Source organism: Cygnus olor, chromosome 15 (assembly GCF_009769625.2).
Source record: "Cygnus olor isolate bCygOlo1 chromosome 15, bCygOlo1.pri.v2, whole genome shotgun sequence".
NCBI lineage: Eukaryota > Metazoa > Chordata > Aves > Anseriformes > Anatidae > Cygnus > Cygnus olor.
In genome coordinates this window covers 5539969-5567900 of record NC_049183.1, presented here as the reverse complement: position 1 = coordinate 5567900, position 27932 = coordinate 5539969, and the positions used below count along the sequence as shown (strand labels likewise).

The 27932-nt window shown below is 53.8% G+C and overlaps 2 protein-coding genes across 7 annotated transcripts in view; both read left to right on the top strand.

The window, feature by feature from the left end:
- The first annotated feature begins 579 nt into the window (after positions 1-579).
- On the top strand, positions 580-24077 carry CFAP70 (cilia and flagella associated protein 70). Of its 3 annotated transcripts, none has more exons than XM_040574463.1 (28): positions 580-710; positions 1071-1214; positions 3266-3452; positions 3827-3925; positions 4186-4265; positions 5290-5466; positions 5800-5982; positions 6468-6559; positions 7704-7803; positions 8757-8891; positions 10444-10611; positions 10848-10931; positions 11415-11506; positions 14192-14252; positions 15311-15502; positions 16141-16272; positions 16937-17062; positions 17594-17727; positions 17820-17935; positions 18094-18276; positions 19212-19322; positions 20049-20137; positions 20814-20957; positions 21675-21836; positions 22254-22343; positions 23339-23440; positions 23734-23781; positions 23932-24077. In XM_040574463.1, the coding sequence occupies exons 2-28, from the start codon at positions 1089-1091 to the stop codon at positions 24010-24012; spliced, it is 3294 nt and encodes a 1097-aa protein (XP_040430397.1). In that variant the 5' UTR covers positions 580-710; positions 1071-1088; the 3' UTR covers positions 24013-24077. The 3 variants fall into 3 exon arrangements, with proteins under 3 accessions (XP_040430397.1, XP_040430398.1, XP_040430395.1); XM_040574464.1 differs by having other exon boundaries at positions 589-746; positions 15311-15442; XM_040574461.1 differs by having other exon boundaries at positions 589-746.
- Positions 24078-24280: 203 nt separating this feature from the next.
- WDR90 (WD repeat domain 90) overlaps positions 24281-27932 on the top strand; it is a 31543-nt gene continuing 27891 nt past the window's right edge. The window contains exons 1-6 of one of the 4 annotated variants that reach the window (XM_040574460.1): positions 24281-24340; positions 24828-24919; positions 25008-25184; positions 25744-25882; positions 26629-26799; positions 27787-27910. In XM_040574460.1, coding sequence (XP_040430394.1) covers positions 24328-24340; positions 24828-24919; positions 25008-25184; positions 25744-25882; positions 26629-26799; positions 27787-27910 — 716 coding nt within the window. In that variant the 5' untranslated portion in view covers positions 24281-24327. Of the gene's footprint in view, positions 24341-24815; positions 24920-25007; positions 25185-25743; positions 25928-26628; positions 26800-27786; positions 27911-27932 lie in introns of all 4 variants that reach the window. The other 3 variants (XM_040574459.1, XM_040574457.1, XM_040574458.1) reach the window with 3 other exon arrangements.

Here is a 27932-nt window from a genome sequence, read left to right as displayed (position 1 = left end):
TTTTGGGACAGGTTCCCCGTTTTTGTCAGGAAACATCTTCTGTGAGGGGCCCCGAGACTCCTTGTTTCGGTTAATTTGCACAGCAGTAAGCAAAGACACTCAGCAATATCTATTTTAATGCGATTAAGCATTCCTGGCTTTAATAATTACGATTGTTTTATTTAGAAATGATCAATACGATTAAGCAAGCCCCCATTCTTCTATCCCTGGCTTCGAGGGGACGTGAGGGGATGGGGGTGTCCCCGGGCACCCCATGGATGAGGATGAGGGGCCGGGTGGACGCTGTGGGATGGGGAACAGGGGGCAGGACGCCATGGCTGGGGCTGGGGGCGGTGGGGACAGGCCTGGCCCTATATGGGGGGGGGGCACATCCCGCCTCTGTCACACACCCCCTGCCCACCCCACAGGGGTCTGGCAAGGGCTGCCCACACCCAACATGGCGCCCACGACGGCTTCAAGGGCACGCGGTCCCCAGCACGTGACGCGGGGCTGAGCTCTCACCAAGGGTCGAGAGCTCGCGAGAGCGGCCGCGTCGCCGTGGTTACGAGAGGCGCGGCGCCGCGCTCCCCCTCCCCCCCCCCCGGGGTCGCCAAGGCCGCGGGTTCGAGTCCCGCCTCCCCCGCCGCGCCCGGCTCCCGCTGACCGGCTCCCGCTGGGGCTTTCCCCTCTCGGCACCCCCGAGCTTCCTCACGGCTCCCCGGGCCGCTACGGTGAGGGTCTGGGGGCTCGGGGGGCTGCAGGGCCAGGTGCGAGGGTGCAGCACTGGTCACGGCCCTCCTGGGTGCGTGGGGTTTGGGGCTGGGCTGGGGGCGCAGCGTGGGGGAGTTTCCTCTCAGAGCCAGGGAATTTTTGCTTCGGGTTCCTCCAAGTTCCTCCGAGCCCTTCGTGTGGGGCTCGCCCCGTGTGAGGCCGTGTGCTCGCTGTGGTGGTTTGACGTCCGAGCCCCGACTGTCTGGGGAAGCTGCTCCCAGGGGAGGCAGAGGCCTCGTGTCACCGCTGGGTGTAATCGGAGGCTGCTGCAAAGCCGAGCCTGGCAGAAAGGAAGGGTATTTTCACATTTCTCTCCTCAGTCTTTTTCCCGCAGAGCCATGGAGGCCCCCGAGGGGCTGTCAGCTAGAAAGGGATCCTGTTTGGTGCCTCAGGCTGTTCCCAGCGAGTCCCAGCCACCGTCGGCAAATGCAGTGCAGATCACAGTGGTGAAGGCACAGGACCTGGTAAAGCGCTTCTGAAAACATCTCTGCTGGTTTAATAACTGAGACTCGAGTGGTTCTTTGTGCTGCGATCCAATTCTGGACCAGATGTGAGGTGATAAGGCTGTAGGAAGCGATGCCACCCTGTGGCTTCGTCCCCAGCACCGAGGGCTCATTCGCACAGACCGGAGGCTTGTGGTTCACCTTGCTTTGGGAACGCATCTCCTCAGCAGCAGTCGAGACGTGCTGTGGGGTGCTGTTGACTTGAAATGTCTCTGACTTCCCTGCCTGACAGTCTGTAAATTACTGGGTTTTGTTTGTTTGTGTTTTGAGCAAAACATGGTGGAAAATGCGTATCAGTGAGACAAAGAAGTCTAAGAAGACCTGTTCTAGCATATAAAGCCCGATTTTTGTCCCAACAACAGCGGTTTAAATTGTGTTGAAATCAATAGGGTGGCTCTAGCTTTGAAAAGGCAGTAACTCCAGCGTGCCTACCGTACAAGAATGTAAACTAATTCAGATGAAAACATGACTAGTGTGCTTTCCATGTTCTGCGTGATACACCCAGCTGGCCTTAAAGTATTCGTGAGGATCTGGCATTTAGGAAGGAACACGGAGGAGAATCTCAGCTACTGCTGCAAGCAGAAAAATGCAAATCCCTGCTTCAGCTCTAGCTGTAGACAAAAAGCAAACCAAAATCATCTGCCCATTTTTTTTTTTTACTTTTTCTTTTTTTTTAATGTTGTAGTATTTGAGTACCTCTCACATTGATGGGTTCAGCAAACAGCACCTTAGGTGAGAAGTAGAAGGTAAGAAGAGGGAAAACTGTGCTGAAAATAATAGACCAGTGGTTTGATTGCATCTGGAATATTGCTTGTGGTTCTGATTGCTTTGTCTTAGAAAACGCTATGGCAAAAGGAGAGAGGCTAACAAAGGTGCAATAATGAGAACAACAGTATGGAAAAAATTCCATCTATAAGAAGTGTGGAATCTGTTTAATTAGAGGAGATGTAGAGAAAGATGAGAGGAGTATAGGATAATTAATGGTACAGGGAAAGGTTAATTGGATTCTTCTGTTTAGTCTTTCACATAATATATGCTCAAGGTGACAGTCAGGAGGACTGAAAATTAAAACTAAGTGAATGAAGTCTCTTTGTGGAAAAGCCAATATGGAACTAATTACCCCAGTGACATGGAGAGAGGGAGCTCAGGGCCAGGCCCGGGGAGATCAGGCATCCCCGCTGCTCAAGATGAAAGAAAAGCTTGGTTGGGGTACGGCAGTTCTTGCATGCAGGGCTGTGGCTGCTCCCCCCTGGCTGGAGAAGGAAACCGTGTTTCTCCTGTGGGGGGACTCTTCTGCAGCTGCCTGTCTCAGCAATTCCTTGCACCACCAGGGAAGTGCCTGGTGCTGCCCGCTTGGACAGGGCTGCGCGTGTGTGTGGCTGCGATGTGCTGTGCTGTCGCTGTGCCTGTACACCTGTGTTTGCAGCCCTTTGTGCAGATGCTTTAAAATTAAGCCTCCTCATCTCTGTGTAAAGCAAGTGACGTGACGCTGGTGTAACAACAAACTCCAGAGCTCCCCAAAGAGCTTGCTGGAGCCCTGGCTTGATTGCAGGGCTTGCTGCTGCCACGTGATAGACACAAGCGTCCCGTGAGCTTGTGAGCTCAGCCGTGCAGCTCAGGGACTACCTTCTTAGTACACAACAAAAATCCCCTCTTTCCTGGAAGCCCTGTATCTATGGGATATTTTTGGATTTGCTTTAGATGTGCCTTTCATCCCCATTCTTGGGATGAAGCCTGGACTTCTCCACCCTCTGCCCCCACCCTTCCAGCAGCAGGTTTGAATGATCCCTGAGGCACCACAGCATGGTGGAGCAGGAAATTTCCCTCCTAAAGGCAGGTCTTGGCACAGCCAAGCTCTGTTCCTCTTCCCCGTTCTTGCAGCGGAGCAGCCAAAGATTCCCACCGGTGCGCTCTGTTCTGGGTGCGGAACTGAGCTGCCTCCCAGGGGCAACTTTGGTCACGGGCCTGTTGCTGCAGAGCCAGCTGCTTCATCTGCTGCCTGTGTTTGACAGAAAAGCATCAGAAGCGACACCCCTTTTACTTTGGTGCGTGTGGAGTACGACGGAGTGATCTTGGGAGACTCCTCCACCATTCAGGTCTTGCCAAACGGGACAGCAAGCTATAATTTCACGACCAGCTTTGAATACCACCCCGATGGGCCCAACTCCTTGGTCGACGTTGCGCAGAAACCTGTGCTCTGTAAGTACCTGATGCTGCACCTCGCTCCTCGGAGGGGTGGAGGTGGGTGCTGTCAGCTGCTGCGCTCTGCTTTCTTGCTGCAGGAGTCACTCGGTCAAGAATAGCACTTAGGCAGCAGCAGTGGGGGGGGTCTCAGCACTTCTGTTCTCGTCTGTGCCAGCTGGAAGAATCCCCTTTCATATTGGCCTGGCTCTTTGGCTTCACTGTTCTTGTCAGCCTTGGGAGATGATATAGAAGCCTGTGCCGGAGCTGACACAGACCCTTTGCAGCCCTTGTTGGAGCTCGCCGCTCTGGTCTGTTGATCCGAAAGTATCGGAGAAACTTTGCCAGCTCCTATCTTTTTTTTTTTTTTTTTTTTTTTTTTTTCTGCCTAGTGACAGTGATAGAAGCGTTGCAAAAGCAGAAGAAACAGAAGGAGGAGAAGGTCATGCCTCTTGGCCAGGCTGTGGTGGACCTTCTGCCTCTGCTGCAAGGTACAACATCGATTTTCTCATCCTCCATAAACACTTCTTGCTCCCCAGCACTTGTTGGTCTTTGCTCATGAACCCCTCTCTATAAGTTACCTCCTTCTGACAAAAATGGGTTTCACAGAGCCTTTGGAAAGCTGGGTCTGTGGGGAGAGGGGGGTGACAGCAGCTGCTCAGCTTTAGGAGTTGTAGCGGCACAGCTTTAGGCTGTGACTTCTCTACAGAGGGTCTCAGTGGACGCTGTGCTCATTGCTGGTTCTTCTCAGGACAGTGTTCGTTTACGGTCTTGGCTCCTTTGTATGCCGTGCCTACCTCTCCATCAGAAAGCCTTCACCCGGAGGCCAAGGTATGTGGAGTTTGGAACTGTTCCTTCGCTCGTTCGGCTCTCTGCTGCTTTTTAATGGGAAGGCGAGCATGACTCAGCTGCCTAGCTCATCGCAGGTACGTTACAGCCCTATATGTTAGAAGCTTGGAGGCCTTTCCAGTTTCCATTGACGTCTGTCCCAGGGTGCTTATGACAGGTGAGGTCGTGCTAGGAAATGCTAATATGTGCAGCTACCAAATTGCCCTGCAAAAAAATATTCAAGATGGAAAGCACAGTGCTGAAAAATTGGGAAAAGGCAAAGGCAGGATTACTTGCCCAACTTTTAGTCCTTTCTGTGGATAAGACGTCTCACAGTCCATTATTGTACAACCTCTGACTGCCTCTCCTGCAAGGTCTTCGTTCATTCAGCAGGTTGAAAAGTACCCAGTGAATAAAGCAGGAAGTGCGGTATGAGACTGGGAAAGCGTGTCTAACTTTGCTTCTGATTCTCCACGCACTTAGCACTCTGAGTGAATTAAGTGGATGGATATTGCATTTACTTTCCCGTATTTAAGTGACACAATAAGCGAGGCATAACAAGAAAGGTGTGGGGCCACCTCTTAGGGAGGAAGGAAAATGCTGAACAGCTGGCTTTTCACTGCCCCCCCCAACCATCCAGGGTTGGGACAGGTAGCTGACGGCTGTACAGTGTGCGGAGATAGGGCAGAGTTGAAGCGTGGCCGTAGCTTTGACTTGTGCTGAATCACGAGGGCATTGTTTTCTGTCCCTGGTGTTCTCTCTCCATGGCCTTTTTTTACGAGACGCTGACAATACGTACGCCGTGCCCCCCAGTAGGCTCGGATTTAAACACACAAATACCGTAACTCAGGCATAGGAAAAACTGACCGTGAAATTCCTTCCCTGTGCTGATCTGTTTTCTTTTACATCTGAAGTGAGGAATAAGATAACATTATACGTTCTAGCCTTGGGTTTCTGCTCGCTTCTCCTTCAAGAGCAGAAAGTTATAATTGTCCGGTTATTGGCTCTATTTATCCTTGTCCCACAGTGCGGCCTTGAAGTGACTGTGCGCACCGAGAAGCCCCTGCTTTCTGCAAGTCAGCTTTCAAATGGTAACTTGTTGAGCGTCACGCTGGAGGCAGCTTACTCTGTCCCTGACGCCTTCGTTCCCACTGGACCCCCGCAAAACTACGTGGCTTGCCTGCAAGTACCAGCAGCCGGGGAGGTGAGGGCGGGTCCTGGCACAGTGAGCTGGGTTTTGGCTGCTGCAGTGCAGGTCGTTGTCCTACACTGGGGGACAAACGGCCAGGCCCGTGAGGTGCACAGCTCTGCTGCTCGAGGCACAGCAGGGTTTGTTGCGATTGCTCAGGGTCTCTGAGGTGTGATGTGCTTCTTTAACACAAATGAAGGATTGCGTGGCAAGATTGGGGTTGAAACTGGCAGTTTTCTTCCACGCCATGATTTGTTTTTTCTTCCTTCTAAGCCCAGCTCTGCTCAGCTGGCACTTGCTCCTGCTCACGCTGAAAACTGAAGTCCTTTCGTTCTCCTGTCTCTCTAGAAGGAAGTCCCTTTGCTGTTCAAGAATGGCATCCTGAAGCCTGGTGGTGAAAAAGAATCATTACCCCGGCCCAAAAAATGGTCCCTTGCTAACATCATGGCCCCTGGTGCTCTGAACATACCCAACTCCTTCATCTTTGGTGGTCCCTATGAGGATGAGGATGGAGAGCTCAACAAAACAGAGGTGAGGAAAGACTGGCAGTGTCATGGCTGGAGGAGACCCGTCAAGCCTCCCTGAAGGCGCTGAGAAAGACTTGCAGAGACTCGTGACGGGAGGAGGGGAGGAAGGGTGGGTGGTGGGCTCCCTGCACAGTGTCCAGGTATGGAGATGGTTCTCCTGAGCCAGCGGGCATGCTAACTCGCTGCCGGCATGCTAACTCACCACAGAAGAGCTCCCTAGGGTGAACGTGGCACGTCTTGTCCTAACTCCTGAGCTGCTGGGCTGAGACTTTGCATTCTGTCTTTGTGAGCCAGGCTCTCAGTACTGATGGGCTCCGGTGCCTGCAGGGATGGCTGCTAATGTACTCTGCTAGGGTATCCTGTCTGTGGTGAGTGGGACACGTCTCTGACTCATTTTCTCTCCCAAGGAACATTTTAGGGGGGTGTCTGGGGGTGATGCAGGCTGTGAAGTTTGGTCTCCTGGCTCTGACCGTGTGCTGCTTCTCGCAGGACAGGGAGTTTAGGATCCAGGCAGAAAGCACGAAGAGAATTGTATGGGACACGGAAAGACGCTGTTACCTGGATCCTGCTGCAGTGCTCGTGTAAGGGATACGAGAGCTTCCCCTCCAACACTGATCCGGGGGAGAAACCATCGTGGAATGCACTTAGTTGAGTGACCTGTCTCAGGCAATGAGCAGCAGTCTGTGGATTTTCATAGACCTCTTACGTGGCCATTCCATTGCCCTGCCTCACTTCTTGTGCTGTCTGCTGGCCGAAGGTGTTTGCATTAGCAAGAGAGGAGCTTAACAGCCTTTAATTGCTGGCAGCAGCTTAGTTCTGTTACGGTGGGAGAAGATGAATCGGCTGTAGGTGCTGTCTTCAGCCTGTGAATGTTCACTTGTGCTGCCAGCAATTGGAGCTGGTTACTGTTCCCTCCGCAGTGCAAACACTGACCAGCTGCGTTCCCTCCCATGACCCCTTCAAGGCTGTCACCTAAAGGTTTGAAGGAAGGGGCAGCGGAGTTATGGTGAGCAGACGTGGGGTAGGGTGGCCCACACAGCTCTCTTCTGAGCTGCTAATTGAGTTTTGTTGATTTATTTTTTTTTTCCTGATATATTAAAATCCTTTCACTCTGTGGGCACTCTTCATTTTCTCTTTTTATTAGATAAACATTACCTTTAATGGCTCTAGGTGTGCTCAGATCGGGGTAGGTACCCCGTTTCTCTTTGAATCCTGCAACGTTCTTGGCCTCAGCTGCATCGTGGCCCTGAGTTTCACAGCCAACTTATTCCTCATGTGTGGAAATACTCCCTTCTATCTTTTTTTTCCCCTGTACACTTTCATCAGCCTGCCTGCTGGTTTCACAGTTATCAGGCGTGTTGAATGGGAGCTCAGGGTCCGCTTTGAATTTATACCAACATTAATCATGTTCCTTTTTATCCGCTTCATTTCTGAAGTAACCAGGGGAGAGAGGAACACACTGTGTTGCTCTCGCAATCGTTCTGTAGCTCCTAGTGCCATAAATGCCCACAGCAGTGGATGGAAAGGAAATCCACCAGGCCTACCCCAAAGTACGTGTGTTCCAGTGGCGCAAGAGTGCATGCTGTGTCCCACGGAGTGGGGCAGAGCAAAGCCAGGGCAGGGGCCTTCGGGGCTGCTGGGACAGAAGGGAGGGCAGCGTGGCTAACCGGGGAGAGCTCTCCAGCTTGGGTTCTGCATCTTCTCAGTGCCTTCTTCTGCATTCAGTCTGCAGAAGCGCATTGCAGAGTGCCGGTACTGGCCCGTGGAGGTCTGCAGGATGCCTGTGGTCTCATCCAGCAAAGGCAAAAGTAGCAAAGCTGACAAGGTAAAAATGGAGGGGGTGTGGTGTTATGGCTTGTGGAGCAGCACCGTGTTATTGAGCATTTTCTTTCAATGCCTTTGTTACACCAAAACCAGCCTTGAACCAGCCAAAGCAAGTCAGAGAGCTAGAGGCTTTGTAAAGGGATTAATCAGCCTTATAGGACTATTAAATAAACAAAGGATAAGATTTCTTCCATATAGCCTACAGATCTCTCACTGATGGTCTGTGGTAGCTTGGTGGAGGGGGGTCAGGGAGAGGTTACTTTCTGAGAAGTAATTCATTGAGCTTATCTTCAGACAGTGTTTTTCTGAGCATCTTGAAGAAATTCATGCCTTCTTTCTCTGGGTGTAAATAAACTATGTTTTTGTGTCTGAACTGGGGTGGTTTAATGAAGAATGAGCTCCCGCGCTAATGGTCAGCTGCCAGGAACAGAAACACATGAGAACTCCTTACATGTTCCAGGGCAAAGTCATATCAGTTGCTATAAATCTCATTCAGCAGTCACTGGTGCCAGGGTTTTTCAGCTGTGACTGGGATACTTCTCCCTTACCCTCACTGGTCTGCTGCTGGTCCAGGCTCTCAGACTTCTGCAGCTACCTGATTTCTGTCAGACCTGACATCCTTACAGCTCTGGTAGGGTAGTTTGGATTTCGAACGAGATAGCTGGCAATTTTGCAGTTGTACCTTGAAAAGACTGCCCTAAGGGGTGGCACAGTTTGGGCATTAGAGAGAAAAGCTGCCCTGCAGGGATCGGAATAAAATTGATATTCTACATATTGAATGACTCCAGTGTTTTCCTCCAGGTTGTCTCGGCTGCGTGCCAGTGACAGAGAGGCACTGGCTCATCAGGTGCATCAGTTTGCTGGGTGGCCTTTTTTAATGGGATCGGTGACCTTGTTTCCTTAAAGAGAATAACAGTCTGTTCAGTATCTCAGTGCCTCAATCTGTGTTTCCAGGGAGATGAGGACAGGCAGATTTTCTTCCACGGCGTGGCATATGTCAACATGGTGCCTTTGCTGTGCCCTGGCGTGAAGCGGATTCGAGGCGCTTTTCGTGTCTTTGCCTACCAGGACGGCGAGGTGCTCGAGAAGGTGAGAGCAGGCGAGACAGCCAGGCTCCGCGCCACCTCTGCGGCTGTTTGTGCAGTGTGGGTGCAGGAGTACGGGCAGAGTGGTATTCAGGGGCCAGCTCTGAGGCTTCACTGCCCTTCTGGTGCTGGAGGAAAACGACACCAGCTTCTAGGTGCAGTCTTCTCAAAGGCAGGTGATTTCTGGGTGTGCGTGAGCAGGTTTTGGGGGCTGGGGGAGGCTCAAAATCTCACTCCGCTCCCTTCTCTGTCAGCAGCTGAGCAGGGAGAGCTGTGAGATCACTCCTCGCTCCCCACTCAGGAACACGGGCAAATGAACTGCGTTGCTGGGAAGAGCAAACAGTGGCTCTAAAAGGATAGCGTTACCCCAGGCAACAACCAAAAAAGCTGTCACTGGAGCTCTTTCAGCTGTAGCTCATGGAGGTTTATTTGTCTTCCATTTCTCCCCCCGCCTTGGTGCTAAAAGTGACAGTTACATCTCCATTTTCCCACAGCACTCCCCAAACAGACCCGAGCTTGTTTCAGGAGGACAGATGCACAGCCTGCTTTTACTGCCCGCGTCCCCCTTCGTGCTGCTGCCCAGGCCACAGAGCTGGGTGAATTACAGCCCTTCTCCGTGCCTCCCCGCCACCGCTGGGTGCCAGCTACCAAAAAGCAGGCTGTTTGCTGGCCCCTGCCTCACTGCTGGGAATAATGGCCTCCTGGCTGCATGGTGCTGTTATTTGTCCTGTGGCATTTATCCGTCACGAGTGAGGTGACACCCTCTGCTTTTCTCATTTTCTGGTTTTGCGGATGCTTTGGGCCGCTCCTGGGCCTTGGTGTAAACAGCTAACCTGTGCAGCTGTTCCACCTTCTCCCCTGCATCCCTTCGGTTCTTGCCAGCCCAGCTCCTATAACCCTGACAGCTGGGAGGGGAACTGCCCATCTCAGTGGTCAAGCAGCGTGTGAACAGGTAGTGTGAAAAATCTGCTCCTGGCGGGTCCCCGTGTGTGTCAGGGAGGCTGCGCCACGTGGGCAGGTGAGCTGGGAGCTGGGTCAGGCCAGGGCAGGCAGGGGCACCAAAAAACAAGTGCAGAGCAGACCTGGGGAGGGTAGCCAGGTGCATCTGACACTCCACATCACCAGGTCACTCCATAGCTGTGAGGCAGGTCCAGCGTCACGCCAGGCCAGTGGGTCAGGATCAGGGCAGTTTGGGGCTGGGCTCCAGCATTTTTACCGTGTAGCTCGGGCAAGAACCAAAGGCCAGTGCCCCAGTGAAACCGAAGTTCTTGAGAGAAGACAGGGAGGCCCTAGTGAGACTTTCTCAGGCAGATCTTTCCTTAGCAGTCTGACCAGAGGCTACGCAGCTGCACAGTATCAGAGCTGGCCTTGAGCACAGGCAGCTAACTGCCTAGGAGGAGAGAGTGAGGTTGCAGAGCTTCTTAATGCGTTTAGGGCCCTGACAGCGTGTTTTGTGATGTGAGAGGTTAAGCAAAAAGGATGGGGAAGCCTAATTTGTCCTTTGATTCTCTCTTGTCACTTCCTTTTTTTTTTTCTTCCTTTCCCCTCCTCTCCAGACTAAAAAACAGCAGAGCATTTTGCGGGATCTCAGGCCACAGGTCAGTCCGACTAAAGAAAGACCATGCACCCCAGGAATCAGCTCTCCTCTTTCCAGAGCTGTTCCCAGTAAGGCCCAGAGAGAAGAAAAGGAGAAGAGCACCAGAGAAAAGGAATTCAACAGAAGGGTAAGGTCTGTAGAGGCACTTTGCAACGTGGTTGGACCATTTCTACATCAGAGGCAGTTGGAAACAGGGACTGATGCTGTGTTGCTCTAGCCAACTGAGAGATACTCGTCACCTTGAAATTTTAGTACATGCTGCCTGAACAAATGTACAATGCGGTCACATCCTGAGTTTGTGAAGGCGTGAAGATGTGAAGTTTGAATCTGAAACAAGATGTCTTTTTTTTTATTCTTCAACAGATGTCCTATGCACCAAAAACCCAGTTGTCAGATGCTGCTCTAGAAGATGAAAATACCGAAAAATCTCTCAGTCTTGATGGACAGGTAATTTTGTATCTCCAAAGAGAAGAAAACTGCTAGACCATCACTGCATCAGTGTTTTGTACCTTTCACATAATCAAATTATTCAAGAGTGAGTTGGAGACGAGGGATGTCTTACACAGATGCTGTCCTGGAGTTCTTCCAGTGACATCCTGTTGGAGGACAGTCTAGCATTGGGCTAGAAGGTCATAAATAATCAGGCATTATTTAGGAGGGTATCTTCCTTTTTTGTCTTCCTCTTCCAAACATCTAGAATGCATATTTATTGTCCAAGCAAATTGATTAGCTTTCTTTTTTTTTCCTGGACTGACTGCTTGAGCATAATTTCGTTAGTGTAAATCACTTTGAGCACGGGTTATAAAACAAATTATACGTCTTCGGTTTAAAGAAGATTTGCTGAAGATCTGTAGCTATATGCTGTCTTTCATCTTGCCAGTAATGGTTCTAGATAGCGTGACATTGAGAGAGTAATGGTTATGTTCACAGCAATATGCTGAAGCAGGAACGTTCCTGGTGATGGAGATAAAGCTGGACAAGGCCTTGGTACCAAAACGATTGCGAGAGGAGCTCACCAAAAGGTGTGTAAAGACATGCTATAACCCTGGGGCTGACAACTCAATTCTCCTGCAGGATAGAAACAGGACTGGATAGTGAGCCTACCCTTCAGTGTGCTCCGTGAGCACCATCTGAGTGTCCGATCCAAAGCCCACTGAAATCAGCAGGAGGGCTGGGCCAGACTGCTTCCGAGGTGGCACTGGGTGGGTTTGGAAAACGTTTGTGTTCATCTGAGCTGGCATCTCCCTGCCAGTCACCTCAAAAAGAGAGACACCAGAGCAGCATGACCAAATCTGTGTTCTGTCCAGGCTTGGTTTCCTATTCATCCCCTTGTGGTCGCCTCTTGCATGCGATGTCTGCTGCTTGGTCAGGGCTGGCCACCAGTGGGCTGCACTCGGTAGTGCTGCTGTAACTCTCAGATGGCATTCTGTTGTTTTTCTGAAGTTTTGTCACAACTTTCTACCCATTCCTGGGCTCTTCCATTAGTTTTCACATCATTCTGCTGTAGAGCTGCCCTCTCATCTCTGAGGTTTCGAGTCTTTCGCTGTCTGTTTGATTTAAGACAGTTGCTTCCTGTCCGCAGAGTGGTAGTCCTGCTGTGTTACAGTCTAGGGAAGGCCTAGTATGTATAATTTATTGGATTAAAAAAAAGAGAAAATACAGCAAATGAATAAACCATAACATGCACAGGCAGTATGTCTCTTTCAAACAGAAATGTGAGTAGAAACCACACAGCAGCAGTCGTTCTTTGAACAGGAAGCATGTGCATTGTCTTCTGTTCTGCCTGCTGTCTTCTAGGAAAAACAGGTTTGGGGAAAGTGAGCCCCCCTTGCAACAGACCTTGTCCTGACCTTTTTGGTTTGCTTCCTACTCTACTGCAACGTGCATGAATTCAGTGTAATTACTCTTCACTCACCTGCCATGTGCATCTGTGGATGTGAAGCCTGGAAAATCAGCACTTCCGAATAGTGGAGAGGGCCCTGTCCTGAGGGGCTCGAGCTGATGACACGTACATGTGTCCTGGCAGATGGGATCAGCAGTGCTTTTTTTTTCCCTGGAAGGCTGTTTGAATACATAGCTCGTTAGCAAACTACAGCCCTCTTTCCTGGGCTGCGTCCAAAATTCTCCGTCAGCCTCCGCTTCTGCTCGCTTGCTTTGCCTGGGTTGTTGTTGTGCTTGGTTTTCTCTTTCTCATCTTAAAGTGAAACAGTTTGGTTCTCCTTTGTACCCCTAGCAGAGGTACCGCATCAGTGATGGGAGCTCTTCTGAGGGTGGGGTTGTGAGCGTGGGTTTCCCGAGGAGTGCTGACAGGCCTCTGCAGGGAGGCACTGCAGAACGAGGGCACCACTCACTAGGCAGCACAGCAGGCTGTGCAAGAGGACCTGTTGCTGCTCACGGCCACAACGCTTTCCACAGACCCGACAACTCCTCTGGCGCCTACGGCAGCCCCACGCGGAGTCAGATGATTGTATTTGTGTCCTGTGGGGGTACGTCCTGCGTGGGCTAAGGGACCGGCAGGAATGGCAGCAAGGAGAGCAGGACGGCAGCTTTCTGAAGGGACATTTTGGAGCTGTGCTGCGCAGCCTCCCTTGACCTTACAGGAAAAGCAGCTGATGGTGGGTGGCAGGTCCCACGGGGACACGAGCAGAGGCCGCGGCATCACCGTTCCCGTGGGCGAGGCGGGAGGGGAGCTGAGTCCCCTGCTCAGCGCTGAAACCTTTCAGGTCTCTGAATATACAGAAGTTTTGCACGGGAGAAGTGGCCGGAGGTCAGGGCCTGGCAAAGTCAGCTGCTCGGAAGCTCTGCGAGCCGGCAGAATGGTTGTAGGAGCGGTTTTGCTTTGGTGTGGGGGAAGCAGTGTGCTTTGTTAGTTGGGCAGGGGCCAAAACAGGGATGTGACACTGCTTGGTGGGCTGGATTGCCTTCTAAGGACTGAAGGTGTTTTAGTGCCAGCAAACAGGAAATCTTGATAAAATCCCAAAGAATTTAGGCTGTTTTGACGCTAAGGCTTTCAGTAAAATCTTAATATTACTGTAGTCCTAAGGCCTTTTAATCAATATTTGGAAGGTCGTTGCAACCCTAGTAGTGACACAGACAGGCGTGACATGGTGTCTAGGAGTCGATGCATGGCCAAAGAATAAGGTGCTGCAGCTGCACTGTGGGATGTCAGGAGCTGATGGATGGGGTGGCCCAGGGTTTACAGTGATAACATTCTTCAGAGCTTTCCTCCTTTCTTACAGGTGTTCTGGCAGACCCAGGAGGCTGTGAGTTAAAGGAATAACAACTTGATAAGACGGTCTACTTCTGTAGGAGAGTGGTTTTGATTGCTAGCAATAACAAATGCTAACCTTACCTGCTGGGCTGAATTTTTACAGGAGTTTTTGTGTAATGGGTCAGTGAAGCCTGGTGAAAATAACTAAATAAATCTTATCCAATCCCCATGGAGTGTAATCATCAGCAGGGAGCGAGGCAGTAGCTAGTTCTCCCAAGCATTATGACAAGCTGCAAGCATTGAATGAAGGTGCCCTAGTCTTTACAGTTCATTCTTGGTCAGAGCCTTCACAGTTTCTCCCGTGTTGGTCCCTGCAAGGTGTCTCAAGGACACGATGACAGGCTGGAGCCCTCGCACTACAGGCTGCCTGCACCTGAGACAATTGAGCGTCGCTGGCAGGATGTCAGGCCGATCTCTTCTGCCCTCTCATTGACAGGGTCAAGGAGATGATTCCCCCTCGCCCTCTGCTGCCTCCCCGGACTGAAGGCGCCAAGAAGGTATGTGCAAGAGCCTGTGGCCTTGCCACCACTTTGCCGCTTCTTTCTGCCCTTGTCCCTCTCACATAAGGGATTTTAATTTTCAGTCTGAGCTCTGCAGCAACTTATAGATGAGATTTGCAGAGGAAACACACAGAAAACTTCTGGATGTGTTATCTTTGTAGCATTATGCCTTGGGAAATCATTCCTGGGCTGTGTTACTCTCATTGGCAGCCCATAAAAAGGGGCAAGATCTGGAAAAGGCAGAGAAGAGAGCAGCAGTGTGGGAGTGTTTGGGAGTGAACTGGGTGCTGGGGAGGTACCAGAACTGTATGCTTATGGGCAATTTCTTGTCCCAGACTAGCCCACGTGCTTCTTCAGACCCAGACAAACATGAACAGAATCAGCCTCAACCAGGTCACCCCACAAAAAAAAAAAATTGTGAGGACTTTTGCATGTGCAACATCCTGGCCCCAGAAAACAATCTGAGACCACTGGCTGGTCTTCGGTAGGTACAGAACAGCCGCTGAAGGAGCCTGTCCTCAGATGGCTCCTGGCTGATGGGAAATTCAAAGCAACAGTGGGGGACGAAGCAGTACTTCAATAACTGACCCCAGTGTGTCTGCAGAATTGATTTGTGCTGGACTGTCTGGAGTGCACAAAGTGATACATTTTGATTATTGCAGTGCATGGAGGCTTTTGCCACCGGGATTACAGGCTCTGCAGAAGATGGCTTGCCCATGGCTTTAAGGAGCTCCCAGCAAATGAGATATAGTTTACTTGCAGCTAATTGTAGTGCTATAGAAAAGGCAATGATGACTGAAACACTGGGTTCTGATTGAAAAATAAAGCAGGAGTGATAACATTATGAAGGAGCGCTTCTGTATTTCACAGTATTTACATAGCAATGTTTCAGGTATGGACAGGAAAAGATGTGTGACAGGCTACTTGAGATTTGTGTCAGGTGGGGTTTGGGGGGGGGGGGGCTCTGGAAAATAAAACTCATTTCAAGGTTGATGGCTTAAGTGACTTTTGAAGTTTGATTATTTATTTATTTCCTGATACTTCTTATATCCTAGGCTGTGGAAGATTATCACAACCATGTCACAAGCATTGCTGTTGCCATCCTAAGTGAATACCACGACCTATTTGGGAAGCAGCTGCCTGACCAAGGAGCGATAGACCATCAAACTCTGGAGGAACAGAAGCGTGTACTCAACTTTGAGCTCAATAGCTCTGGGAAATATTTTGCTTTCAAGGAACAGCTAAAGGCAAAGAGTCCATTGTGTTGTTTTACTTCCCTACTTGTTTTGTCCAGGCAGTTTCTCAGTGAGGAACTGCTGCTCCGTGGTGGTAACTTAGTGTGTTACTCCGTGTTGCTCCAGAATCCCTTCCTGCCACCCAGGCTGTTGCAGAGGGCATGGGGAGGGCCAGGTTTTTCCTCTAACGGAGCAGGCAGCAGGCTGCTTTGGTCACACGCCAGGAGAACCTTTCCTGTCAACAGGGGAAGACTCCAAACCTGATCACACCTATTTGCCCCGTGTTTGTATCCCATGGAAGGCAAAGCTGACTGTTCTTGCACTCTCACAGCCTTCCCCAGGGAGAAGGGGCTTCTCCACATGTCCCTTAAAGGGGCATCTGTGTGTCAGGGAAGGTGAGGGCTGGGAGGTGGGAAAGGAATTCATCACTGCTTACTTTTTTTTCCTTTTATCAGTGCTGGGCTGGATTTCTTCCTTAGAACTAAGTTAGAGCTTCAGGCAGTTGGAGTTGGACTCACTGGTCCTTGTAGGGCCCTTCCAACTCAGGATATTCTATGAGTCCATGAAAATGTGTGTTCTGGCTCTGTGTTGTTATGATTGTGGAGCTTGTGGGGGAATCTGTCTTGCCCAAGTATCACATGTCTCCACAGTATGCTGTAGTAAAAATTGTGAGGGAGAAATACCTGAAGACCACGGCGTTTGAGACCCAGGAGCAGTTCCAGGCGTTTCTCAGTGAGCTGTACGTGTACCTGGTGGATCAGATGCACGTTGCCGTGAACCAGGTAGGGAGAAACCTTGGCATGTGTCCGGTGAGCTGGGATGGTCAGCCTGGGATACAGCGCCACTGGGGATCTGGGTTAGAAGCTGCTTCTAGTGAAGGCAGGGGCACATTCGCCTTCAAGACAGCTGCAGGCTTGTGCTTCCGTTTGCTGCAGTTATCACACGTGGGCCCCAAGCCACACACAGAGACGGGATCCATTGCATCTGGATCCCATTGCTGCAAAATCCAGCTGGTGGGATGCGAGGGACCACCAGCAGCTGCTGCTGCAGCCGGCTCCTGGGGAGGGTGGCAGGGCCTGTGCCATCTGCCCCCCAGCTGGGCAGAGCACAGACCTTCAGCTTGAGCTGGGGTCACCAGTGACACCACAAAGGAAGCTGGAAGTGGTCTTGATCTGGGGGATGCTTTTACTCGCCACAGCTGCCAATAATAGATATTGCCCCTTCCCTCTCTGGTAGAGGTACCTGGGAAGGACGTGGGCCCACAGGATTGCGGGGCTGTGACCCACCCCAAAAAGAGGCTGGGGCAGGTTGCCTTTCCAACCCACCCAGCCCTAGCCATGCCAAGGTGTGCTCTGCCCGGTGCTGGACTGGGGGCTGCTGCTGAATGAGGAGCACACGAACCGTTCTTACCCTCCCCAGGGCTAACTCTATCTCACTCCTTACCAGCTGCTGCACGAGGAAGCTGCCTCTCCTGTCCCTCTAACCCGCGTGACGGCTGAGCAGCTCTGGCTCTTTGCTCACGAAGCTGAAGTCAACAAGGACTACAAGCTGGCAGCTCTCTACCACCAGCAGGTGAAGGAGCCCCTGTTCCCTCCTGTCTCTGTCCCGCGTGTCCGGGCTGGCAGCCAGCACACCATCGCTGCAGCTGACAGCTCAGCCAGCCTCGTCTGTTGTGTGCGAAGCAGGGAGGTGAACGTGAGCAGGGTACTTGCGCTGAATGTGCGAGAGATTTTCTAGGGAGATGCTGCTCTCTGGAGGATGTGAGGCAGAGGCTGGCCAGGTCACTGAGGACTTGAGCCTTGAGGCCAGGGGAAATGGGGTGAGCCGGTCCAAAAGGCACGCTGGGTCAGCACTGGGGACCTCTATCAGAGGGCTGAGAGGTCAGCTGAAGCTGGAGGGCACCGATAGGTGAAGGAGGCTTAGAGGAAGCCCGGCATGATCCCAGTTAAGGGAAACCCTAGCATGTGATAAACAAGGGCTTGATTGTTGCTAAACTCTGCCAGAGGAAAGCCGTGGCTGTTGCAGAGTTGTCTCCCTGGTGCGCTGTGTGTGCTGGGCACGATGGCAGGAGCCCTTACTCCCACAACGATCTCTTGTGCCCAGAGGATAGCTCAGGACAAGCACAACACCCAGTACTGGCTGGACTATGGGGCGTTCTGCCTCCTGCTCGAGGACACCACCAAAGCCCAGGAGTGCTTCCGGGAGGCTCTTTCTCTGGATCCACACCACGTGCGCAGGTGCTGTGTGCTCCCGGAGGGTGGGGAGGTGAGGGGAGTCCCCCACGCCACCGATGGGGGCCTGCAAGGCTCACCTGTCTGCCTGCCCCCAGCTTGCTGCTCTGTGGGATCGTGGCAGTCGTGCTGCAGCACTACGAAGAGGCAGAGATTTTCTTTGAGGATGCCTGCTGCTTGGAGCCATCCGACGTCGTAGCCTGGACGCTTTCAGGTACAAAAGGAAGCCGGCCTGTGTGCTCAAGGCATTCCTGTAGAGACGAACGTTGCTTCTTACCCTGCTGCTCTTCCCCACTGCTCTAATTTGAGGGCTAAGGGGAGGATTTTGCTAAGGGCTAGATTTCTTCTCATGCTGCTCTTTGTCTCCCATAGGTCTGTTCTATGAGCTGCAGAATAACAATATTCAGGCAGAAATGGCCTTCCGCGAGGCTAAGAAGCAACTCCAAGCACAGCTCGCCAAGGAGAGGAGCATCTCTGAGGGAAAAGGAGGGAAAAAGCAAATTGCTGCTGCGTATGTGAGGTCTACCAGTCCAGGCCCAGAACAGCTTTTGCCAGGTAATTCCTAGCAAAACCAGGAGGTGCCCTCGTGCTAGCAAGGAGGAGACTTGAAGCTGTATGCGAGATGGTGAACAGTGAGACCAAAGAGGAGAAACGCGAAGGGAAAGGAAGCAGAAGTGGGCTGTGAGCTTGAACAGCCTGACCACGAACTATGCCAGAGAGAGAAAGTGCCCTGCTTTAAATGCTGGAGCTGAAATGCAGGTAGCACGGCCCGTGCTTTGTCTTACCCAGAGCCTAGGAGAGGAACCAGCCTTCACATTTATTTTTCTGGCCCAGCCCAGTGCTGCTGATATACGGACGTGTGGGCAGTGGCCAGGGTAACTGGAGGAAGTGAGCGTACCTCGTGAAGCTTTGGAAGGGAAGGGTAGGGCTGCTACCGTGACAGCTGTACTACTGACCGGGGTCATCCAGGTTCAGCTCTCATGCAAGCTGTTGCTGTGACGTCCCAACACCGCTCGGAAAGCACTGTCTGACCAACTCACAAAGGGCAAGACAGCTGCTTAGTGGCAACTCTGAGCTGAAGGCCTCCTTTGGAGCCTCTGCGAATCTGGCCTCACCCCGAGCCAAGTCCTAAGTATTTGGCTGGGCTGCAGAAAATACCAGTTGGCTTTATTTTTATCACTATCCCCACTCTGTGCAAAATGCTTCAAGCAGGCCTACAGGGTCATATGCCTTTTTTCACCCTCTGCAATTACGAAGGAAAGGATATTGCTTCATTTATACCTATCTCTAGCATTATATGGTAATCTTGTACTAAAGACTCCAGAGCCACGTATTACCTTGTGCAAGCTATTTTCATCCCAGTTAGAGAAATCTGGTAGTTCTTGTATATTTTCTCTCTTCCCCCCGTTTCAGTGGAGTTCTGCTCCAAAGTGGCCAGATAAAGGCAAAGCCTGCACGGACCTAATGCTTGTTGGGGGGTTTCATTCCAGAGGGGCCTCCAGACGGCTCAGCCAGCAGGCTGCCAGAGGCGGCGGAGGAGCCTGCCCTGGCCTGCCCAGCTCCTGAGGAAGAGGCTCTGGCATCGGAGGCAGCCCCAGAAGGTCAGGGAGTGGGGTCTGGGTTGAGGGAGAGCCTAGGGCTGGGAGGTGGCCTCGTGTGATCAGCAGGGAGGGAGGTAACCTGGGGGCACTGAGCCGTGGCCGTCCTGATGCCAAAGCAAGACATTGAGTCTCGTTCTCTCTCCCTAGCTGGGGAATCTTCGGCAAAGGGGGTTCATCCTGATTTTTTTTCGGAGAGCATATCTCAGGATGGACAACCGGTAGGTGAGTGCAGCTCTCTCCACGTGTGGCTGCACTCAGCTGCCTTCACCGGCTGCTCTGATGTCTCCCTCCTGAGATGCCAGCTCTTAAACTGTCCCTGTGGATCTCCTCTGTGTTGTGATCTGCCTCCTCTATAGCTCCGCTCTCCTATGGGTGCCAAAGAGACGGCAGTGCTGGGGTCTTTGGGCTCCACGGGATTGTTCTGGGGAGGCAGGGGTCTTAGTGCAGTTAACAAGTCTGAGTTACAAATCTCTGTTTTCTTACTCTGAGTTTGGCATGGAAAACTAGTGGGTCAAGAATATAGTTTCTTTTCACGTATCTTACAAAAATCTTAAGCCCTTCAGAAAGAAATGTTGTGCTAATCTCTACTCCAGCCTCCCTTGCCATCTCCTGGGTTTTACACTGTGTTGCTGGGATCCCACTGTCTCTGTTAAGGTCTCAGCCCTTGCTCTTATTTCAGAAATGAAAAGCCCAGTTTGGGACTGATGAAGGCCCATTTTCTTGCAGGGCCGCCCCCCATTTCAGGACTTAGCCAGCCTTCCTGCACTATCTTCATGAAGGCAGTGGAATTCCTGATGAAATTCAATGCCATCCAGGTCAGCTTGGCACGGAGTGGAGGAGGAGGAAGGGAGGTGTGATAATTACCAAACTGCTGGTGGCAAGCTCCAGCAAGGACCTCTCTTGGGCTTAGAGAGCAAACCGAGGCTACCCCAGATGCCAAGAGAGCAAAACCACTGCCCAGAAATGCAAAACTAAGGCCAGGCAGAGCGTTAAGACCAAAATGCTGCCTGAGGACAAAGTCACTTCAGGCAGGCAAAGCACTCGGAGTGTCTCAGCTCGGCACTGCTGGCTGTGGAGGGAACAACGTGCTCTTGTACGTCCAGAGATGAGATGCATTCTTGCGATGCTTCCAGTACACCAGTACTCCTTTCTTCTTTCAGACATTTGCGTGTCAGAGCAATTTGTTTCACCTGTGGGATGTTCCTGTCCCCCCCCAGTCATCTCTGTGAGATTTCTCTGACTGCCACATTACGCTGTCTGCCTTAATTTTACGTGGCAGAAAGAGCTGCTTAAAGCAAAACAGACCTAGAAGTAATGGGAGGTAAATTTTCAAGCGAGGGGGGGGAGAAAATCTCCTGTTTCCTGTTCATGGAACTCAAGTGGGCGCGAGGCAGTCCTCCTGAAGTGTGTTTGCAGGGCAGGAGCAGCGTCTTGGGGATGTCCGTGGTGTGCTTGCTCTCCTAACCGTGTCGGGGTGCTGTTCCTCTGCAGTTTGTTCACATGGCGCTTGCCCATGAGCTGCTGGGAGGCCCCTCTTGCGCGTACTACCTGGCGCTGGCCCGGACTTACTTGCTGAAGGAAGACTTCTCCAAATGTGAAGAATGTCTCTGCGAGGCCGTTAGGATCGACTTCATGGTAATCCTCTGTGTTCGCAAGTGCAGGATGCTGCCCCAAAGGGGGAGACTGGCCAAACGCTGCAGCAGACGCTGCCTGCGTTGTGTGTTTGAACCTAGAGCCCGTGCTTCGTTTCCACTTGAGCAATTCTAACGTAAGTCTGCAGCAGTTTCTGCTGGGGAGGGCAATCATAGGTGATTAACCGCGCCAGGCTGTGGCTGCAGCACTGCCCTCCTCCTTACCCAGCTTATTATTTGCTGTCCATCGTCTTCTGCACGGACAGGCAGCATTTCTGACCGAGAAGTGCTCTCTCTGCATTGTCTGCCTTTCCTCTCCCTTTGAACACGTATATCCTGATCCCTTCTCCCTGTGTTGGTGAGTCAGCTTCTGTTTCATGGGAAACAAGGTTGCTATTCAGAAGAAGGCGGCTTTTGAGAGTCAGGTTGAATGGAAGGCGCAGAGGACTGTAAAGCTGACATCTCCGAATGCTACTTGTGTATTCAGTACCTGGGGGAGCCTTGCTCAGGCCAGGATACCGTGCAGGGAAGGCTGGAGGGGGCTTTCATTGCAGGCAGCCTGCTGAATTGATTTTTATTCTGTACGTAAAATCTGTTCTGCTGCAATCAAATACCTGTCGGCTCTTCCTGTCTGCTGATTACAGGGGTTCCTGGCCCTCCTCCAGGTCTCTCTCTCTCCCATCTCCCAGCCGTGCCTCACTCTTTGGCTTTGTGTGCACAGAATCCAGATGTCTGGGCTCTGAAAGGGCACCTGTGCTACCTGAAGAGAGACTTTGCAGGGGCGAAGGAGTGCTACGAGCGAACCATCAGTTTTGTGGTGGATGCTGCAGATATGCACTTTGTCTACCTGCGCCTGGGCTCCGTCTACCTGGAAGAGAAAGAGGTGAGGAGGCAGCAGGAGTGGAAGAAGGGAATTTGCAACAAAGTGAACAGCATTAGATTCCAGATCCCAGGTATAAAACACCATTATCTGCAGCTATAGCTAAATGCCACAACCCAGCAAAGCCTTCGCAGAGCTGCTTACTCCTTTGTGCCAGGCTCCCAGTCTCGGCGTGCTACCGAGATATTCTCATCCTCAGATCAATGAGGGTGTCTTTTACGCCACTGCATTAGCTCCTGCCAGCGTAGAGCCACCAGCTTTGGGGGCAGCGATCAAGCCCTCAGCCCCTCCGGCAGCAGTGGGGACGGTGGGTGTCTGAGCCCCAGTGGAGATGGGGCACTCGGCAGCTTCCTGAGGAGAGGGACCACTGTGGAGGGACGCTTTTAACGCAGAGCAACGTGATAATCTCTCTCCTGGCAGTACGGCAAGGCGAAGCAGACCTACCTGCAGGCCTGCAAGAACTCTGCATCCTGTCTCACCTGGCTGGGAGTGGGAATCGCCTGCTACAGGGTAAGTGCAGTTACCTGTGAGATCCCAACTTCACGTCACCTGTGCCGTAGCTGGGTTTGTGGCACGCTATGCAGAGCTTGCTTTTACTTGACGCCCTTTATTAAAGAAAAGCTTAACTGCCTGTCACACCAATGCTTCTGAAGGCCATCCTGTCACAGTCCCAGGGTGACACCCCAGGCTGCTCATAGGGGAGGTAGAGAATAAGACAGTTACCCTCAGCAGCAGCCTCCTTCCCTGCCTTGTCCTGCCGCCAGGGCCTCCCTCCCCAGATGTGATGGCAGGCGTGTGATCTGGGCCTGGGCTCTGCTCTGAGTGCCTGCCTGCGCATGACCTGCATGTCACCACAAGAGAACTGAGCAGAATGTCAGCACAGAGGAATCTCGGTGCTTTCCCTGCCCAGAGGAATCCAGCGCCTCTGAAGGGCTGCCAAGGACACCCAGACAGAGCCACCAGCAGCGCGGCGTCTCCCAAAGGCGCACCTCGAGAGGCTCCTCCAACGGAGTTTGGCTGAGGGAAACAAACAGGGAGGAACTCAAACTTCTGTTTCCCCTTTGGCCAAACGTACACCTCCCGAGAGGCTGCAGACTCCAAAAGGCAGGGAGGTGAGTGTGGCCTGGGAGCAGCCCGCAGAGCAAGGAGACCACGCGGCAGCCCCCCCCCGCCTCCAGGGAGCTGCTGAGCAGCCAGCTTCTGTGGGAAGGGAGACCAGGACCAGAGCCATGGCAGCGGCACACCAGCAGGTCACCAGAGCTCCTGGTGGAGCGGGACCACTTGGTTCCTGGGGCTGGAGGTGTTAGTACCCGTCTGGTTTTCTCTGCCCTGAGTCCTGTCCTTGCTGCCCCGTCAGGGGAAGCACCCAGCAGCTCAGCGCCTGCTGTTCTGCTGGTTGCTTTTGTTGTAGTGATTTTAACAGGCACCTGCTCCAAAGAACTGAGAAGCCGTTTCTGCCTGCCGTTTGCCTTTTTTCACGCCTCTCCTTCTCTCTCTCTCTCAAGCTGGAGGAGATGGGGGAAGCAGAGGACGCTCTCTCTGAAGCCAATGCCCTGAACAACAGCAATGCCGAGGCGTGGGCATATCTGGCCCTCATCTGCCTGCACGTGAGTGCCCAGCCAGCCGCTAAACCCCAGACTGGTGCAGGGGCGAGGCTTCATCTGCACCTGTTCAGGAGCCTGGAAAACATCTCCTAGATCCCAGGGGGAAAAAGCTTAGGGAAGATCACTGCACAGGGCAAGAGCAGCACCTAGCCTCGCTGCTTGTCCTCTCCTGCTGAGCGCGTGCCCCGGGGGAGCGTGCTTCTTGCTGAGCACCCTTCCCGGGCAGGGCAGCGCTCGCTGCTTACCCGTGCCCCCCCCGCTAACCCTCTCCATAACCCACGGTTGTGTTTTTCCAGGGAGGGCGGCAGCTGGAGGCAGAGCAGTGCTACAAGTACGCCGTCAAGGTGGGTACGGGTTGGGGGGGAGCAGGGGCTGGCTGCGGGTAGGGCACCGAGCTCTGCCCTCCCTGGCTGCCAGCACCCCGTTTACCCAAAGGCGCCCTTTCTGAGCCCAAAACCCGGCGGCTCGCTGGGGTGCCGCCCTCCTTCCCGCAGCTCGGCCTGCGGCCCGCCGCCCTGCTCCAGGAGCTCCGCGCCGCCCAGCAGCGCTTCGGCTTCGGCAACCCGGCCTTCTGAGCGCCCCCGCCCCCCGGTCAATAAATAAATACAGCCCCGTGCGCCCGCTGCTGCCGCCTGCTCCCTGCCGCGCCGGGGGGAGGGGGCGTGGTCACGGGGAGGGGGCGTGGCTGAAGGGGCGTGGTTTCCGGAGGGGTGTGGCCACACGAGCACATAGTCGCGTGGAGGGGGCGTGGTCGGTGGGCGTGGCCACGGGGGCGTGGCCACGGGGTGGGTGCGGGGGTCGGTGGGCGTGGTCGCGGGAGGGGGCGTGGCCTCGGGGAGCGCGCGGATTGGCGGCGGGCGCGCGGGACGGTTGAGCCGGGGGCGCGCGTCATGGCGGCGGCGGGTAGGGGGGGCGGGGGGAGGTCCCGGTGCGGGGGTGTCCCGGTATGGGAGGGGGGTGTCCTCGTGCAGGGGAGGGGGCCCGGTAAGGGGGGGTCCCGGTGTGTGCGGGGGGGCTCCGGTACGGAGGGGGTGTCCCGGTGCAGGGGGTGGTTCCGGTGCGGGAGGGGGGCATCCCGGTGCGGGGAGGGGGCTCGGTACGGGGGGTGTCCCGGTGGGGCGCGGGGGGGGTCCGGTGCGGGAGGAGGGGATGCCGGTACGGGGGGGGTGTCCCGGTGTGTGCGTGGGGACTGCGGCACGGAGGGGGTGGTTCCGGCGCGGGAGGGGGACGTCCCGGTACGGGGGGTGTCATGGTACGGGGAGGGGGCTCGGTATGGGGGGAGGTCTCGATGCGGAAGGGGGGTATCCCGGTGTGTGGGGGGAGGGTCCCGGTGCCGGGGGTCCCGGTGCGGGGGGACCCAGTGCCGGTGCCCAGGCAGCGCGTCCCGCAGCGTGGCAGAGCCCCTACCTGAACGTCTTCAAGCACTTCCGCGTGGAGGAGTGGAAGCGCTCCGCCAAGGAGGGGGACGTCACCGCCTGCCTGGTAACGGGGGGCACCGGGGGCCGGCCCCTGCCCCGGCTGTAGGCTCTGGGCCCCCCCCCCCCAGCACCCACTCCCCCGGTTCCCGCAGGACAAGAGGCTGAAGGGGACGGTGTACCGCATCCGGGGCTCCATCCCCGCCTGCAACTACCTGCAGCTGCCCCGCACCGGCACGCAGTCGCTGGGGCTGCGGGGCCGCTACCTCTACCTGCTCTTCAGGCCCCTGCCCCGCAAGCACTTCGTGGTGCACCTGGATGTGGCCACCCAGGTGCGTGAGCGTGGCCGGGTGGTGCAGTGCAATCCTGCCTGGGTCACGGGGTCCCCAGAGCCGGTACCTGCAGGAAAGCTGGGGGGGGGGGGTCTTTGTCAGTAGGTGCGGTGTAGGATGAGGGGGAATGGCTTTAAACTAAAAGGGGGAGATTTAGGTGAGGTGTTGGGAGGGGATTCTTCACTCAGAGGGCTGTGAGGCCCTGGCGCAGGCTGCACAGAGTCGCTGTGAGCCCCAGACCTGGCGGTGCCCGAGGCTGGACGGGGCTCTGGGCAGCCTGGGCCGGGGAAGGGGTTGGGACCAGCTGGGCACCAAGGTCCCCTCTTAACACAAACCCCTCTCTGATCTTCAGCGCACTCGAGTGCAGCTGGTCCTCATCATCACAGGCGGGGGGTCCCAGCCTGAGGCGGTTCCTGTTCTTGTGACACCTCTGGGTCTCTCCTCTCAGCCTTGGAGGGGACAGGGGACGCAGCTCGCGTGCCCGGGGGACGCTCTGCTCGGCAGCACATCCCGGCCGAAGCCGCCAGGGTGACCGAGCGCTGCCTGTGTCTGTTCTCAGGAGAACCAGGTGGTGCGCATCTCCTTCTCCAACCTCTTCAAGGAGTTCAAATCCACAGCCACGTGGCTCCAGTTCCCCTTCGTATGCGCAGCAGCCAAAGGCTCGCTGGACGAGAGCACAGCCGGGGCTTCCAGGCGAGGTAAGGAGCCGGGGTTGGGCAGGCGCGACGCAGCCGAAGGGAATGGTGAGTGCAGGAGCCAGCTGGATGGGCGTGAGGAGGGCGAGCACCCGGGTGGCATGGGCGCAGTGTCCTGGCCAGGAGCCCCTTGCGCAGCATCAGGCTGGGTGTGCGGGTGCAGGGGCAGCGAGGCCGTCTGTCTTTCCGTCCGTCCCAGAGCCGAGTGCTGTGTCGGTGAGTCGTGAGATGAGTTCTCTGGTCTCACATCTCTGCTCATTTGGAGTAGACAGGTTGAGCCTGGTGGAAATCGTGGGCGATAAGTAGTGTTTACTTGAGAGGGCTTTGGGGTTTTCTTCCTTTCCCCGCGCTGCAGAGGGACCCTGGGGAGCTCAGCGGTTCGGGCTCCGAGGGCAAAAGGCGAAGCGCGCTGAGCGAGTGGTGCTTCCCGTGGCTGTGTCAGCCAGGCACAAGCGCTGAGCGCCAGCAAGCCTGCGACCCAGGGGCTGCATCGTCCGGGCCGTGGGCTGGGCGTAGCTCAGGGAGGTGCGAGGCTGCACGCCTGCACAGGGGAAGGAGATGGGTTTCCTACAGGGAAATGAGCGTACACGAGGCAGAGGGGCGACGGGATGCGCGCGTTAAGGGGTGCGGCAGGCCGGGCGTGTGCTACTCACCTTGCGTCTCCTCTTCTGCGAGGAGCACGGTCCAAGGTTTGCAGCATCGTAACGTCTTCCCTTGCTGCTTTTGCCACGTGCCGTTCTCTTCTCCAGATCTGGTGGGGGCAGCCCCTGCTAACGTGCGCTGGACCTGCCTGATGCTTGATCTCCACTACATCCTCTCCATGTACCTCAACCGGCGTTACAGCCACCTGAAGAGCATCAAGCTCTGCTCCAACCTGCTGGTGAGAAATATCTGCACGAGCGACTTGGTGTTTGACCCAGGTGAGGAGCTGAGACTCTGGGGTGGCGTTCTTGTGATTTAAACCAAGCCTGGATGTACCCCGTAGTTTTTAAAGCCGCTTTTAGAGATGCGATTCCTGTAGGGCAATTAGCCCTGATCAAGCGGTTTAAATTCTTAGCCTGTGAGCGTGGGAATGCGTCCGTATCAAAAGCTAGGCTGACTTTAGTAGTGAGAGGAAGTGGAAGGGACAAAACCCCAGGTGTGTTGTTAGCAGGTCTCATGTGCACTGGTGACTGCAGTCTCATGACCTCTCTGGAGGAAAGTGTCATCTCGTTTTCCAGCTGGAAAAGCGAATGATTCAAGAAAAGCTAAATATCTTACTAAGGTTAGAATTTTTCTGGGGGGAAAAAAGGGTGTTACCAAGGCTTGCTTCTCCTAGGCCCATGCTTTTATCTGTCCAAAGAGCCTGTGGTTTTTGTCTCTGATATCTGGGAATCTTCCAACGCTTTTTTAATTCACCCGCTTAGTGTGACAGAGTTACTTCAGTTAAAACCTTTGTATCTAACTTTTCTTTTTTCTTTGCTGGAAATCTTCCCAGACTTACTAGTCTGCTGAAAGAACTTACAGATGCTGCATGCAGTGAAAGAGGCTCTTGGAATTTCTTATATCATGAAGACATTCTTGAAATTACAAATGCATCAAGGAAGCAAGACAAGAAAATCAGAACAGAGTCCTAGCACAAATCACATGAAACTATGGAAAATAATAGAAAACTAAGTGAATTTTGGGCTTGGGGGTCTGATAACTGGATACCAAGTGTTAATGCTCTTATGTTGTCTTTGGAAGTTGAGAGTTTCAGCAATATTCCCACGCAAAGGCGTCTTAGTTTGTTACAGACCTCGCTTCAGTTGTAATCTCTGATTTTTGAAGTCCTCAAAGAGGGCAGTCGTGTGTCCCACTGGAAACGCGTCATTTCAGCCGGCTCCACGGGCCTTGGAGAATTTCATCTTCTGTCTTCCTGCTGCCAGGCGTGACTTTCTCCGAGGCCCGACAAGCCAACCTGGCCGGCCACGGGGTCTCTCCCATGCCGCGGGAAATGGCCTTCCCAGTGCCTAAGGGGGAGAAGTGGCATGACCACTACGACTACATCAGGTACGCCCGCTCCGCGCTCCTT